This window comes from Sminthopsis crassicaudata, chromosome 4 (assembly GCF_048593235.1).
Source record: "Sminthopsis crassicaudata isolate SCR6 chromosome 4, ASM4859323v1, whole genome shotgun sequence".
NCBI classification, from domain to species: Eukaryota; Metazoa; Chordata; class Mammalia; order Dasyuromorphia; family Dasyuridae; genus Sminthopsis; species Sminthopsis crassicaudata.
In genome coordinates this window covers 286,995,713-287,012,589 of record NC_133620.1, presented here as the reverse complement: position 1 = coordinate 287,012,589, position 16,877 = coordinate 286,995,713, and the positions used below count along the sequence as shown (strand labels likewise).

Genomic DNA, 16,877 nt, shown 5'->3' with positions numbered 1-16,877 from the left:
CATATGAAAACCCAAGATCTTAAAATACTATTGAAATCAATGGCAATAATATGCTAAAAATACATAGGTGCTGAAGAAATTAAAATAAAGATTTAAATCAGTGTGAGACCAAGTGAGGAAAAGCACTTAAGTAAAAAGACCCCCTTGAGTTGAGCCTTCAAGAAGGTGTAGGATTAACATGTACTGAGAAAGGTTACAGATTGCAAAATGAGTAAAGATCTGAAGGCAGAATCAAGAAGGGCTTAAATTGGATGAGAGAAAAAGAAGATAAGATGAAAGAAACTGAATGCCAAGCTGAGGACTTTGAATTTGATCTTATAGCTGATAAAAAAACTTCTCAACTCTTGTTCAATGAAAATGGTGTTATATAGCAAGTTTAATATGACAGCTGTGTTAACAAGAATGCTAGCTAGAAAGATTTTGCAGCAATATAGGCTAGGGGTGTGATAATAAAGAATTGAACTAAAATAGTAATCAAAGAATCACAAATAAAAAAATTATAACATCAAACCTAAAGAGATATATAGAGATGAAACTGGTTAAATTTAACAATCCACTGGGTACAGCAATAAATTACTAACTATGGGGACAAAGAAAAGGAATGAATCTAAAACAAAAAAAGGCATCAGGGTATCAGAATTTATAACCCTAGGTGGTTATGAGAATGGTGGCAATCACCAACAGAATGGTTGGGAATAACTTATCTTAGTAGATCAATGTTTTTGACATACTGATTTTGAGGTGATGGTAGAACATACAATTAGAGATATAATAGATGACTAGTTGGTTGTTATTCTTCATTTTCTAAGAGGACCAAAATAATATTACTATGTTAAAAGTTGAGTTAGTGTGGCCAACTATGACTGATCAGACTGATGAGTTTGGTATGCTCTACCACAGGTCAGATACAGTCCCTATGAACATTTGGGGTGACTCCTCTATTACATCTCACATTTCCTCTGAGCTAATTTAATTCTGCTTTGTTTATAAAGCCCAGCATCTTCTCTAATGAGGCATATTATGCTAGGTGGTCCTGTGTCAGTGTTCCCCATGTCATATAATCAATTCCAAAGTTCTTGAGAACTTTTGTATTCTTGTATCACTTTTTCTTAACACCTCGTGAGCACTTGTCTTGTGTGAGTTTTCCATAAAACAGTCTTTCTGGCATTTGAACAATGTGGCTTGCCCAAGAGAGTTATGCTGTTTACTGTAGAATTGGAAAGCTTGGTAGTTTAAGTTCAAGAAAGAACCTCAGTGACCGCTATTTTATTCTGCCAAATGATCTACAGACAATTAAAATGAAATTCAATTCAGTTTCCTGGCATGACTCTATAAGACCTTCAGTTACTTGATAGTCAGTCTGATATCTTTCCTCTCCTTCACTTTCCTTTGGGGCCTCCCAACAATGAGCTAGCTCTGGCAATGAACATGTCAATCTCATTATCAATGTGGATATCCCTGGGAAATATACTGCCAAGACAGGTGAATTTATCCACAGTACTCAAAACTTCACCATTTGCTATAACTGGTCCCACAATTGGTTTCACATATGGATAATGTGGTGCTAGTTGATGAAGTATCTATATTTTCTTAATGTTAACTGTTAGCCCAAAATTAGCACAAGCAGCAGAGAACTGTTTTGTTTTGTTTTTTTTTGACTTGTAGCCTTTTCAAGTTGAAGAATTTACCATCAATATGGTAGCTGACTTTGATTCCATGTTTGTCCTTATTGAAAGCATTTGACAACATGGCTGAAACCATCATGCTAAAAAGATGTAAGGAACAATCACATAGCCTTATTTTACTCCACTGGTAATTGGGAAAGCTGAGAACACTGTCTATTATCCAAAACCTGGCAAGCATGCCATAGTGAAATTGATGTATTACACCAATCTGGTGTAGTACTTCTCTGGCCAACCAAATTTTGACATAATTTTCCATAGTTCTTGTGACTGACAGAGTATCAAAGGCCTTGCACTTAGATCTATAAATGCTGTTCTGCTCCTGGCATTTCTCCCCAAATAAACACCAAGTACACTAGGAGATAAGAGCTCAACATGAAACTTGGGCGGGAAAGTCTTGAAAAGTAGATGTATACTTCAAGTTAAGATATTTAAGGAGCAGTGGGCTAGGATTAAGTAGTTTTACTTTAAAAAAAGCTTCTTGTAGGAAGCAGTGAGCACCTAAGCTGAGCTTTGAAGGGAGCTAGGGATTCTAAGAGGGGGGAACACTGTGGACAGGAGAAAGGAGACAAAATATCATATAAAGGCAAAAAACAGCAAAGAGGATCATTTGGGTGAAACTTAAAGAGGAAATAAGGTGAATAATTTTTCTGGAAAGATCCAAAACAGAATGAAAGGCTTTAAATGCCACATAAGAATTTGTATTTAAGATTAGAGGCAAGAGGAAACCACTGAAGATGCTTGATCAGGGAGTAAAATTGTCAGAATCTGTACTCAGGAATCACCATTTGGCAGCTCAATGGAAAATAAGAGGAGGGAGGCTGACTACACAGTGACACTAAGTAGTAAGAAGCGAGAAGGGCACACAGTGTGGTTATGGTGTGAAAAGGCGGGATGGATGTGAAAGAGTCACCAAGGCAACCTCTATCAGACATAGCAACAGACTAGATATAGAAGATGAATGAGATTATAAAGTAAAAAAATGACTAGAAAGTAATGAATCTAAGTCAAAAGTTCTCTCTACCCCCTCCTCCAGACTGAAAAGAGGGAGTAAAGGAAGAAAAAAAAGGATGCTTTTTTTGGGGGGAGAGATAAAGAGGAGGGTAAGTAAGAATGAAGGGAAGGGAGGAGAGATAAGTTCTATTTTGTGTGTGTGACTCACAGAGGATTGTAAAGAAGAAACCTGAGTTTATGAAAAGACTGGAGTCAATTTTCTTAGAAAAGATAAGAGGGCTATATCAGGAGGCAGCATATAAAACTCACCACCCAGCATGCATTTCCAAGATCAGCAATCTTCACTTTGAGTTTTTCTGCATTTTTGGGTTCAAGAGGATTAAGAAGAAAATTCCCAGCAGAAGATTTTCCTGAAGACAACATATACAAGTTAACAAGAACAATAATTATTATTCTAGAAACAATACCATCTTGTCAAAAAATTCTCACCAAGACAATAAAGTCCCTGATTGGTAACTATTATATATAACACAGAAAGAACACAGAACTGGAAACTCCTCTGGATCCTGAGCTCAACATTTTTACTTTGAAAGCAACTACCACACCCACCAATTATTCAATGGGTTCTATTTTTCCCTAAATGACATTTTATTATTAATGAAAAAACATCCCCTTTCTGTAGCCCCCTTCAGAGATCATGCTGGTGGAAGGTGAAAACCCCTGAAATTGATAGCTGGCTGCTTACACACTGCAACTGGCTCTGCAACTTCTGTGTTCACCTCTGGGAGACAGCACAGGTGGGTTATGCTTCAGCTCCAGCAGGAACAAGAAATGTTGTCGTTAAAGGAAAAAAAAGTGTTTTTTACACTCTTTGGGCTACCTTGGGTACCTTTGTTATCCAACGGTCCATTATTTTCGTTTTCATCTTCAGAGGGTATCTCTGCTCGGATGCTCTCTTGCAGCTGGCTGATCTCCTGCTCATTGAATGATTGCTCTACTGAGTGATCATCACTTGAAGATGGTTGATATAGCATGGTTTCTGATACCCCAGAAGTTAAAGCTGTACAAGAGTCTGTTTTTTCTTGAGATATACAGCTCTTGCCATTTTGGGAACCTGGGAAGGTAACTTCCTCTTTCAAAGGTTGGGTGTCACAGTCATTGGCATTGTGATGATCTTCCTTTAGTCTCACTGACTCCACATTATTGCCTTCAATATAATTAGTTATTTCAATTACTCCATTGCAATTGATTTCTGATGAAATATTCTGAGTATTGCCTTCCATTAAAAGGGTCTGCTCAAGGACAATGACCCTTTCCTCCTCTAGGAAACAAATCACAAAACAATAATCATAAGAGAAAATTACATTAAGAAGTAAGAATATTAAAAATTATTTATAATACCAATAGTCTGATCAGAAAATACATGTAAACTTAAATTCCCTTCATCAAAGGAAAAGGGTCATCATATCCATATCAATCAATTATCTAGACCAGAAATTCTCGAAGTATGGTCTGGGGTCAAAACTATAAACTGCTTAACTTTTAGAGAAAAATTAAGATCTAAGGCAATCTGGAAATTCCCAGAACAACCCAACAATGCAATGAAAATTTATCTTGATGTTTCTTATGCTATTTTTGTAAATGCTGGATCATACCAAGTTTTTCTTGGGATTCTTTACTTGGAGGGTTCTCCGTAAAGGGTTTCTCAACAGGCCTCTCAGTGTCTTTCTGCTTTTCTTGCTGTTTCTGTCCAGGGCTGGCCTCTTTTTCCATTTCCTCTATTTCCTGCATTCGTTTCTCCAGTAACTCAGCTTGGCGTTTCTGCTTCTTCTTTAATTTCTTTTTCTTATTTTTGGACATTTTGTCTGCCTGCAGTAAGATTACAGAAAGAAAATGCTCTAAGGTAATTAATTAACTTATTACCACAGACCCAGTGATCTGTTAATTTTAGTATTAATTCTTAATTTTCACATCACTTTCTCAATATAGTTTCATTATTTACTTTAAAGAATGGTGCCCTTAATATGAGTATAAATTTTGGTCTTTGGAATGAACTAAATCTTGTTTCTTTGTCTAGGACTTATGAAAACATGGCAACACAAACTGCATGTGAGGCAGCAAAGGGAGTCATGCAAGAGGACATTTAGTAAGAATAAAAAATTTTGAATGGTTAGAATACAACCAAACCATTACCCCAGAGAAACACTTTTACATGATCATAGACTAGAGTTAAAATATATAAATATATCATACTCACTGGTTTAGGTTGGGGAGCAGTACTGACTGGAAAAAAAAAAACACACAAACAAAAATAAAATCTAAGTATGTACTCTGATATCATGCATCAAAAACCCCCCTATGTACCAGAAATGTCTATCACATATTTGTGAAATAACTGACAGAGGGGTATGTACTTGGAAAAAAATTTAAAGAAAATGAATAGGAACCGCCTATGCATATGTTGCATTACCATATTTAATATTTAAATACTGTATACTGCTACTGCTCTTGACTTTTTCTTTTTTTTTCTTTTTTTCTTTTTTTCTTTTTTTTTTTTTTGCTGAGGCAGCTGGAGCAAAGTGACTTTCCACAGAGTCACAAAGCTAGAAGTATTAAGTGTCTGAGACCAGATTTGAACTCAGGTCCCCTTGACTTCAGGGCTGGTGCTCTATTCACTGTGCCACCTAGATGCCCCTCTCTTGACTTTTTAAAAGATAAAAAAATTTTTCTGGGATGAAAAGATAGAAAAGAAAAGAAGGAAGAAAGAAAAGAAACAACAGCCAAGGAAAACTGAGGGTTAGGAGTTCTCCAACACCACTTAACTGCCAATATTAACTATAAAATAAAATCTATTCTTTAAAAAAGTACAAAATTTAGGTACTTTCTTCACTTAGCTGTTTTTTATCAAGATCACTAATGTACTTACTATCATAAACCCCAAGTGTTACAGATTAAGTTCCAATTAAGAATGTAAATCACTAACATCAGATTGAAAAAGAGAATTAAAACATTTTAGAAACCACCTTGGATTTTGGGTTTTTTTAAGGTTATTTATGAAAACGTTTCAAGAAAACAGTGTAGTAAGTTAGTTTCTTATAGGAAGAATATTTTGTTGTAATTTTGAATGGGTTCCAGAACACTCTATGTTGTAATATAGGAAGACCTTTTTATGTCAAACTCTAATAAAGATATAGATTCAAAAAAAAGAAAAACAACCTGCAGAGCCAGAAGGTGGGGGGGCTCCAGATCGCTGCCATTCTGTTGCTTCTGCAGCCAGCCTTCGGATATATTGCTCATTTACAGAAAGAAGGATGTTTTCTGGTTTGATGTCAGTGTGGATAATACGGCACTTGGTATGTAGATAATCCAGTCCCTGCAGAACCTGAGATCAAAGGATAGAAGTATTGTAAATTGTAAATAACATAAGGTGGTGCAAGAAATTATTTTCTTGAACACTGTACCATATAATTTTCCAACTACAAAGAAAAAGAAATATTACTGCAGTAATGATCACAAGAATTTTGAGGCAAAGAAGTTTTTCAAACCCATTCTGTTTGGTAATGTATTTGAAGGCTGATAGGGCACACGAGCCAATATGCAATAGCTCAAATTCAAAGTGTCATATGTGCTACTGTCCATTTTAGCTGTACATATCAGAATGGCAGAATTTTAGACCTAATCTAATCCAACTAGTTCTTTCATTTTACAAAGGAAACAGAAGTTTGGAGCAATGAAACAATTTATTCAAAGTAGCAGAACTAACCAACAGCCAAAGCAGGACAAGAATAGAGGTCTTTTTATTCTTAGAACTAGACTCCATTGTAGCCCCTCTTTATTATGCATTCTAATCTTTGGGCATCTAACTTTCATATGACTAAAATTCTCTATGCCATGATGTTTTAAAAAAAAAAGTTCTTTGATTTCCTTAAAAGAATGGCATTGTACATTAAGAAACAACAAAACCCAAACAACAATATTTGTAAATTGGCACCATTTGTTCATTAAAGTATGTAACTTTCTCTAAGCTGAATATATTGCATACAAAACTTATCTGTGCCAAACAAAAGCATCGGTATAAACTTTTAAAAAAATAAGGATGTCTTATTGTTATTTATTCTACCAACACTTCAGTAAAATATAATATGCCCATTATTTTCTATAAAAGAAATATTTTTTTGTAAAGGAATACCCTCTTAATTACTAACAGTAATAGTAAAAGGCCCTACTTTCTTTCACTATCCAAAATCTTTGTCACGTATAAGATAAATTTGTAAGGTACTTAATTCCAGAATTCTTAGCAGCTTTTTATAACACAAATCCTCTTCCAAGTATTTTTGTTGTTACTTTCAAAATTACAGGAAATGCCAGCTTAGTGTAAATATACATATAATTTTTTTCCCATACAAAGTCAGACTTCCTGAAATCTCACCACTTAGGAGGAGCATGAACCTCAGATGAAAAATCCCTAGTTTAGATGATCTTTAAGGCCCTTACCCCACTATGAAATATTATTCTAGAATGTTATAATTAACTTTTAAAATAAAATTGGGTATCTTTTTTTTTTTCTCCTACATCAAACATTTTCCAATATATCCCTCCCCAATTTCCCTTCAGAGGACCATCCTTACGATTGAGAAAAAGGGTAAAAGTTCCATACAATCAAAAAAAAAAAAGTTACATGTTATGTTCCACATCTATAGTCTCACCTTTGCAGACAGGTGAGAGAGGGTAAGAGAGAGAGAGAGAGAGGGTGAGAGGGTGAGAGAGAGAGAGAGAGAGAGAGAGAGAGAGAGAGAGAGAGAGAGAGAGAGAGTGTGTGTGTGTATTTTAGAAGGATGTTGGGACATCTCTTAAATCTTTCAGTAATCAACTTTGTATGATACTGAACAAAAAAAAAAAAAATCAACAATTTTTTATTTTGATATATAAAATATAAAATGATCTTGGAAATTGATAGCTCTGTACATCGGAGAAGCTAACCATGGAAAAATGACTAAAACCAGAATACATACTTGTTGGATGATTTTTTTGACACATGGAAGTGGAAGTCCCTGATAATTTGACTTGATAATCCATTTGAGCAGGTGATGGCCCAAAACTTCGAATACCATACAGATATCTTGTAGGTTGATTAAGGACTTAAAAGAAGATGCACACTGATATACCAAGGAACAAAAAGCACACACTAATCATTGAAATGTGGAGGGAAAATATTTAAAACTATTAAAAGCATATTGTTGCCACCTTTTTATTAAATTTTTAAGGGAAATACAGTCTAAAACATAACACAGCTAAAGAAAAAAAGCTGATGAGGCAGAATGATTGGAGAAAGATCAGGAGGAGAACAGATGTGGCAAAAAAAAAAAAAAAAAACACACCCCACCATATTTGGTATACAATCTTAAGTAAAGATAGCTGAAAGACAAAGGTGGATATTGAAAGAAGAGATAGATAATTAAAAAGGGACAAAATGAGGCAGACAGAAGAAAGAGAAAATGGGGGTACATAAAATCTACACAATTGTGGATATGATTAATGTTAAGGTAAATTCACTGAAAGAATCAATTTCCCCCCGGAAGTCAAACACAAAATCCAATTGGCTCATATCTGTCTATGAGCAAACCTTCAAACGGGGTAATATTCTCTATTTATTTTAATAGCTTTAAAAGAACTTTTATGCAGTTATCTCTGCCATTTTACTTAAACTTTCCTAATTAGTAAAAGATTTCGGCATGATTTTTTAAAAAGCCACATGAATTAAATACTGGAAAAATTCCATCTAAAGGTCTTCACAACTCTTCAAAATGCAAATCTCTTGCTGTTTCTCTTCTTGATACAATACCACAGGGTGACTTCAGTTACTTCACAAGAAGAATTTGGATACTAATCTCAAAGAAGTAGTTTTTCCTGGAGACACTAGAATCTTCATTTGCTATTCAGAAACTGGCATAAAAAATGCTCAGCACTAATGTTCTTCCTGTCATTCAAATTCTTTCCTATATCTGTCACTACCACTACTCTCCCACCTCATTATCCTACACCTTTTTGTTTCGTCTTCCATCCTGTGATTTGCTTCTCTGGGAGAGAAAAGAAAATAATTTTCCCTAAGGTAATATATGAAAAGAAAATGATGAAACGACAAATTTTTAAAATGGGTAATTAGTTAAGATATCTAGCCATCTCATCCTCTTTGATACATCTGTGCCAATTAGTTAGTGAAGTAATAGATCCTTAGACATGGAGCCAGGAAGTCTTGAATTCAAATTCTGCCTCACCAGCTCAGACACTTACAAGCTGTATGACCCTGGGCAAGTTACTTACTCTCTGGCTGCTTCAATTTCCTCATCTATAAAATAATGATAATAAGAGCACCTGCCTCCCAGGGTCCTTGTGAACATCAAGAGAGAATATTTATAAAACAGTTTGCAAACCTTAAAGTGTTTGCAAAAGCTAGTTAAATTATGACTTCAAGGTGTTTTCAGGATCCTCTATATAATGAATTAGTATCATTGGATTTTTACCTTACTCCAAATAATTTCAGTTCTTCAAAAATACAGACACTGCAATAACCTCAGTTAAAGTTTTGGTCTTTATTATTCCTTTGCTTAGATGCTGACATTAGGTGAGAGCATTGATATTAACTTATAAAGACCAATCCTCTTTAAAGAGCCCTGCCAATTCTACGATATGAAGCTGACTTGTAAAATCTAGAGCAATTCAATTTTTCACCATAGTATAAGAATAAAACTAGATTTGAATGAAAATATTAACAGCTTGCTATCTTCAGTCAAAATGAAGCCACAGAATGTTAAAAGTGTCCAAAATCTAGATGATTGCTCTAAACAAATCAGAGCTCTAGATTCATATTCAGAAATGATTTACTATCTATATTTTGTGGATAAAAGTTTTATACTTGGATACTTGTGCTGTAATTTGTAGGCAATAGAATCACCTAATTTCCTGAAAATTTTCTCCCTTCTGTATAAATCTTTTTAGCTATTTAACTGAAAGATTTACTAAATGACAATGGAAGAAAAATATCCCAAAGACAACAATCTGAAAATTATTCTATTTTCTTCCAAATGGTATTCTAAAATCAAATCCATGATATAAAAATACATACAATACTTTCTTAATTCATATGTCTTACATGTACAGAAGCCAATGAAAAGTAAAAATTTAATTAAAGCTTGGTTTGACAATATGTCGTAACAATACTGTTCTTTTCTCTGTTAACAACAACTGAAACTGTTATTATACAATGAAATTCATTCTCATTGTAATTTCTCGAAAGGATACGGGTCCCATTCACTCCTGAGATTTTGAAGTCATCCAAAAGCTGAACAACCATCTCTCTATTTGGATCATTGGGATCTGTATTGCGAACCTGTATGCATATAGAGGAAAGATAGTTTTTAGTCAAAATAATGATAATCAATGATCTTAATTTATCTTTTTTGATCTGGTTCCTTTCAAATATTTAATAAATAGTATGATTGATATCAAATGGTCTGATTAAGCATGTTTTAACTCTCTAGTACCAGTAATGTCTGGGCAAACAGTCAAATTGAGTCTTCAAAGGAGTAGGACAAAAATCAATTTCAAGAACTCTTCATAGTTAGATACTAATATCAACTAAATTCAATCTAAAGAACATATTAGGACAACTCCAGTATTTTAAAATAAGAAAGAAATTTAACACTATACACTTAGCATGACCTTAACCCATTCAACACACACACACACACACACACACACACACACACACACACACACACACACACACACACACACACACACGTTTTCCAGATCCATTTTCTAGATCAGGCTTGTCTTATAGGTAAGTATATAGTTTTGGCTGGGTATAGAAGGGAAGGGAATATCACACATTGTTGGTAGACCAATTATTCTGGCAAACAATTTGCAACTATGTTCAAAGGGCTATAAAACCTTTATCCAGCAATACCACCACTAGTTTATAACCCAGGAGGACATAATTATATGTACAAAAATATTTATAGCAGCTCTTTTTGGTGGTAGTAAAGAATTGAAAATTGAAGTGAAGTCCATCTTTTTGAGGAAAGGCTGAATTAGCAGTGGTATCACTATAATGAAATATTGTGCTATATAAGAAATGAGGAGGATGTAAGTTCCCAGAAAAATCTAGAAAGAGTTACATGGACTGATGCAAAGCAAAGCGAGCAGAACCAGATCACTGTACACAATAACAGCAATATTATACAATTACCAACTGTGAATGATTTAGCTATTCTAAGCAAAACATTTTTAAAAAAACAAGACAATTCTGAAGGAATGAAAAATGCTACCTACTTCCAGAGAAAAATGCAAATCAAAATATGCTAATTTTTTCTTTGGCCTGTATTTTCTTTCATATATTTTGTACAACTACATATGTATAACCTATATCAAACTGCCTTCTCAATGAGAGGAAGGAGCGGAAAGGACAAAGAGAATTTGGAACTCAAAAAAAAAAAAAAGAGAGAGAGAGAGAGAGAGAGAGAGAGAAAGAGAGAATATTAACTGTTTTTACATGTAATTGCAAAATAATAATTTTTTTTAAAAGAAAATTTGCTTTTTTTCCCTTGAGAGCAAAAATACACATATCATCTCTACATACCCTAAAGCACTCTTTAACTTTTTCTTTGTATAAATAAGTCACTTAAGCCAAAGTCTATCCAATGTGACTCCCATCCATAATAAACTTTCCGGAGGATACTCTACATATTGTACACTTTAGATAATCAGACAACTGGTGGCATATATAACCAAGGAGAGGCTCATTAAATATAAACTGAATAGATAACAGGAAGGATAATTGAGGTAAAGAAAAAAAAAAAATATATATATATATATATATAATGTACTTTCTTTCATGGGAAAATGGTAGACAATGGGCAGGAAATGTTGCATACTATCAGATTTCATGTTGCATTGGAATGTTTTACCCAAGTACTTTTCTCTGTTAAAAGGAAAGACTCACTGGAGTCGGGAACATGTTATTCAGAAATGACTGTGACGTAAAAACAAAAGTAATCAAAAAAGCCCAAAATTTAAAATAAATAATGGGCAACCAAAGAGAACTTCTTCTCAGGAAAAGAATTATCACACAAATAAGTGTTACAAAAACCTAGGAGAAAAGATAAAAAGGAGAGTTGGGGAGGGAAGATGTTAACAGTAAAAATAAAGGAGGAAAAAAGAGAGAGGAGGAAAGAGAAAGAAAGAGAGATGGAAAACAGAGAGAAGAGAGAAAAGGGGATAAGAAAGATGAAAGCAAGATTATCATCTCACAGTACTTTGACAACATTCTCTATGACTCCTTTTATATTCCAATCTTTGGTGAAGAAACTGACCTAATTGGCAAAATCAATCTACCTATCTTACTCTTCCTGGCTTCTTCAGCACACTGTCCCCACTATCATATAAGTCTTGTTTGATTTTCAATCTCTTTTAAACTAAAGGTTCCTTCTCCGTTATTTAATACACTCATCAGCGGCAGCTAGGTGGCGCAATAGATAGAGCACCAGCCTTGAAGTCAGGAGGACCTGAGTTCAAATCTGGTCTCAGACACTTAACACTTCCTAGCTGTGTGACCCTGGGCAAGTCACTTAACCCCAGCCTCAGAAAAAGAAAAAAAAAATCACTTATCACCAACATGCTTTAAAAATAAAAACTCTCTGTAAACTGATCTGACCATTCTGGAGAGCAATTTGGAATTGTGCATATCCTTGAATCCAGCACTGTCACTACTAAATCTGTATCCCAAAAAGATCATTAAAAAGGGAAAAGGACTCACATGGGCAAAAATGTTTGTAGCAGTCCTTTTTGTAGTGGCAAGTAATTGGAAACTGAGTGAATGCCCATCAGCTGGGGAATGGCTGAATAAGTTATGATATGTAATACCATATGGTAATGGAATATTATTGTTCTATAAGATAATAAGCAGGATGATTTCAGAAAGGCCTGGAGAGAACTACATGAACTGAGGCTAAGTGAAGTGAGAAGAACCAAAAGAACATTGCAGCAATATGATTATGTGATGATCAACTGATGAACTTGGGTTTATTCAACAATGAGATGATTTAGGCCAATTTCAATAGACCTGTGATGGAGAGAGCCATCTGCACTTACAAAGAAGGCTATAGGGACTGAATTTTAGATGACAACATAGTATTTTCACCTTTGTTGTCTGCTTGCTTTTTTTTCCTCTAAAATTTTTTTTGATCTAATTTTTGTGTGCAACACGATAAATGGGGAAACATGTTTAAAAGAATTACACATGTTTAACATATATTGGATTACTTTCTGTGTAAAGGAAGGAGGTGACAGAGAGGGGTGAAAAATTTGCAACACAAGACTTTGCAAGTGTGAATGTTGAAAACTATCTTTGCATGTAACTTTGTTTGAGGAGAAAATGTTGCAAGCAGCCAGAAAGAAGCAATTCAAGCATTATCCTAGTCAGGATAATATAAGATTAGGCAGCTTCCACATAAAGCTCCCTTATTGTACTTAACTATATATATCATCTCTTTTCTGGTAGCAAAGAATTGGAAATTGATGGGATAGCTATCATTTAAGAAATGGTTCAACAAATTGTGGTATGTGATTGTGATAGAAGACTGTGTATATTTTGGTATATATGGGACATTTCTTTCTGTCTTTGACTTCTTGAGATATATATGTGTATTACATTTTCTCAGATTCTAATATTTCAGCAAAGGTTTTCCTTAGATACCATGGTTAAAGAGATAAATAACATTTGGTATTTAAATTTTAAAATCCTTTACTGAGAGCATCCTGCTCATTATTTCTTATGGCAAAATATACACAGTACCACTTTTTGTAGTGGAGAATTATGAAGAAATATCAATCAACTAGAAAATTATTATAATTATTACAAATTATCACTCATATTACAATTCTGTAAGAAAATATGAACAAAGAATTCAGAAGCATGAGAAAACTTATATGAACTGATGTAAAGTAAGAGCAAGGAAAATATTTGAACTTCAACAATTTAAATAAAAATACAATGAAAAGAAATGATGCTGTGCAATTATAATTGATATAAATTCTGAAATCAGTTTATTCTCTTCTCTAGTCAGGAAATGCTAAAATACTTATTCTGAAAACTTTCAGATTGTCTTATTACCATAGTTAAAGCAGCTATAAAGTGTCCAAACTGCTTTGTTAGCATCTTTAAGATGCTATGATGGGAACCCCAGCTTTCCCAGACTATCTTATTAGTATTTTCAAAGCAATCTCTTCTCAATATACATCCTACTTCGTATCTTTATTTCCCCTCCACCTTTGGGAAGGTGTGAAAACCTTGAGGTTCTATTTCCCCTAAAATATATATACATATACATACATACATACATACATATATATATATATATACACACACACACACACACTCATGATAAAGATCTTTGCTGACTCCTTTTCAGGGCTAAACTCTCTCACCTCATAGCTTCTTCCTCCAGATTCACTGTGAATTTCCCTATGAAACTTGTCTGTCTTTTCTTAATTCACATAATAAACAGCAATACTTTGTAACCTGTAACAAATGTCTTATCATGATTGCTCCATGTTGGAAACTTTATATAACTTTTTTTTTTAAAATAATTTGTTGCTCTCCCAACTCTATTTCTATTTACCACTCCTGATGCCTATTTTTTACTTCATCAAAAATGAGTAAAATTAATTTTGAAGAAGAAAAAAATGCCCCCTTTTCTCTCTTCTTTGCAGAAGTAGGGAACTATGGGTATGAACTACTATACATCTGTTAAGATTAAGATGATATATGGATTAGTGTATAGATTATCATATATTGTATACACTAAAACAAGATAATTTCCCCCCCCCCCTCCTTTAGCTAAACATTGAAAATAGTTCAGGGGGTAGAAAGGGGGAGAGGGGAAAGCTCTGGAGTCTGAGTTTAAATGCAGCCTCCTTAACACTTCCAAGCTGTGGGGCAGCTAGGTGGCACAGTGGATAGAGCATCAGCTTGAATTCATGAGGACCCGAGTTCAAATCTGATCTCAGACACTTAACACTTCCTAGCTGTGTGACCCTGGGCAAGTCACTTAACCCCAGCCTCAGGGGGAAAAAAAAACCAACAAAAAAACCCACTTCCTAGCTGTGTGACTCTAAGTCACTTAACCCCAACTGCCTTACAGGGAGAAAAAAAATAGTACATTTAGGCAAATTTTATTGTCAAAATAGCACCAGGTCTCAATACTCACTGATTTGAGCAATCTGATTTCATCCAGGGCTGTTTCAGTGTAATGTTCAGCACTCTTCACTACTTTCATTGCCACAAATTTCTTTCCCCTATGGAAGAGAACCAATTAATCGATCCTAAAGTGGGACAAAACCATGTTTTGGACTTGTATAAGAAAATGAAGAGGAGGACTATAAAGGATCACTACAGATACTGGGGATCTGGCTTTTCCCTCTGTAATCAAATACTTTCTATCTGAAGTAACTAATACCCACCCTGGGTATAATAAGTCAGATTTTATTTACAGCTTGTCCTCAGGGTTTTGTTTCTACCTTTACATTTTCTCCATATGATAACTTCCACATTCTTTATGTCTCCCTTCACTCTGAACACAGCTACTAGAATAAAAAGAGGTGGACCAAAAGCAGACAGTATGTACTAATGTCAAAACACTATCAGTTCTGATACCTTCCTTAACCATCTGTAAACATAATGATAAAGTTGCAATCAGTTACAGAAAACAATATAATATCAATGTACTTTATATCATGACAAAAAGTAGATCGAGTAGCAATAAAGATTTCAGATAACATTTTTTTATGTGTAAAACCGAGTTCCAGATTCTTTCCTTCCTCCCCATCCCCAATCCCCATTAAGAAACATGAAGTTACGTAAAACATTTTCATAAAAGCCACATAAGTTATTTCTATGGTGAAAATTGGCAACTGGGGACTATTATTTAATAGCTTCAAAAAATAACATATACATTAAAAAATCATAACTAGAATAGGAAATACTAAGACAAAGCATTTTCAGTTTTTCTACTTTTGGATACCTGGTATATTTAAAAAGTAAAGAGCTTTAAATTAGGCATGCTAGAGGAAAATAATTTATTATTAATTAATGTATATGTCAAAGTATTTATTTCATGCTTTCAAAATACTTCATAGCTCCTTTTTAAATTACCTATTGCCTCTAAAGTTACGGTGATTCCCATTTTATAGGAAGATAAGCAGTGATTAGATATTCACCCAAAGATAGAATGTTCAAAGGCACAAGAGTGAGAACCTAGTGCTTTGTTCATGACAAAAACAAAAAAATCAAGACAATGACTAAACTAATCCTAAAACTTACTGAATATCCCATGATAGCCATACTGTTGAAAAATGTCCCCAACCCAGCTTTCGGATCACATGGTATCTCCCATTGAACAGGTCTCCAATTTTCACAAGATGATAACCTCCTAGAAGAAATAAAGGTGGAGAATGGAGAGGAAAAAAGTCAATCTCCTTCCAGTTTACAGATTTTTAATTAGGAAAAAAAAAAAACAACAACAAAACCGTGTGTGTGTGTGTGTGTGTGTGTGTTATGAAACATTCATTCTTTGTAATACTTAGAAAAAGGAATTTAGACCCATTCCTCTCTCTTCAAATATCTGAATACTTTCAGAAGATAGCTTCATTAAGATAATAATACCCCCCCACACACACACACCCCTCCAGCTATTGGTTAGATAATCTAGATAAGCAGCTTTAAAAGTCAGATCAATGATCTATCCAGTCCAGGTTACTTCATGGAAGAATATATTTTGAGCTGTCCTCAAACTAAAGTTATCTACAAAAAATTGGTTTTATAAATCTAGGACCTATCAAAAAATAAACCCACATCCACCCACACCCACACACCCTCCCTCCCTCCCTATTTATCTCAATAAACTGTAAATGAAACGGTGATTTGACCCAAATGATTACAGTCCTGGGTAGGTAGACAAGAAGGGAACAGATCTCAGCCTTAAGTAAGCCTTTTGTTCAAATGGAGTTTCCATTACAGTTCCCTTCCCCCCTCAAAAAACCTAACAAGATAAAAACTCCCCATCCACCCCATACACCAAATTCTCTAATAAATCTGCCCAAGGCTTATGCCATCTTTGTCAAAATACCTTTTTCGCCCTGCTTTGGCTCATGGCGTCTTTCTTCTCCCCACTTCCCCCAGACCTC

General features: G+C 34.5%; 1 protein-coding gene across 7 annotated transcripts in view; it reads right to left on the bottom strand.

Moving 5' to 3' along the window:
- SRPK1 (SRSF protein kinase 1) overlaps positions 1 to 16,877 on the bottom strand; it is a 75,593-nt gene that overhangs the window by 20,204 nt on the left and 38,512 nt on the right. For 4 of the 7 annotated variants that reach the window (XM_074311147.1, XM_074311150.1, XM_074311149.1 and 1 more), the window contains exons 4-12: positions 16,015 to 16,123; positions 14,903 to 14,990; positions 9,936 to 10,023; positions 7,649 to 7,755; positions 5,853 to 6,018; positions 4,894 to 4,919; positions 4,292 to 4,505; positions 3,517 to 3,957; positions 2,946 to 3,046 (exon numbers count right to left, since the gene is read on the bottom strand). In XM_074311147.1, coding sequence (XP_074167248.1) covers positions 2,946 to 3,046; positions 3,517 to 3,957; positions 4,292 to 4,505; positions 4,894 to 4,919; positions 5,853 to 6,018; positions 7,649 to 7,755; positions 9,936 to 10,023; positions 14,903 to 14,990; positions 16,015 to 16,123 — 1,340 coding nt within the window. The remainder of the gene's footprint in view (positions 1 to 2,945; positions 3,047 to 3,516; positions 3,958 to 4,291; positions 4,506 to 4,893; positions 4,920 to 5,852; positions 6,019 to 7,648; positions 7,756 to 9,935; positions 10,024 to 14,902; positions 14,991 to 16,014; positions 16,124 to 16,877) is intronic. The other 3 variants (XM_074311148.1, XM_074311152.1, XM_074311151.1) reach the window with 1 other exon arrangement.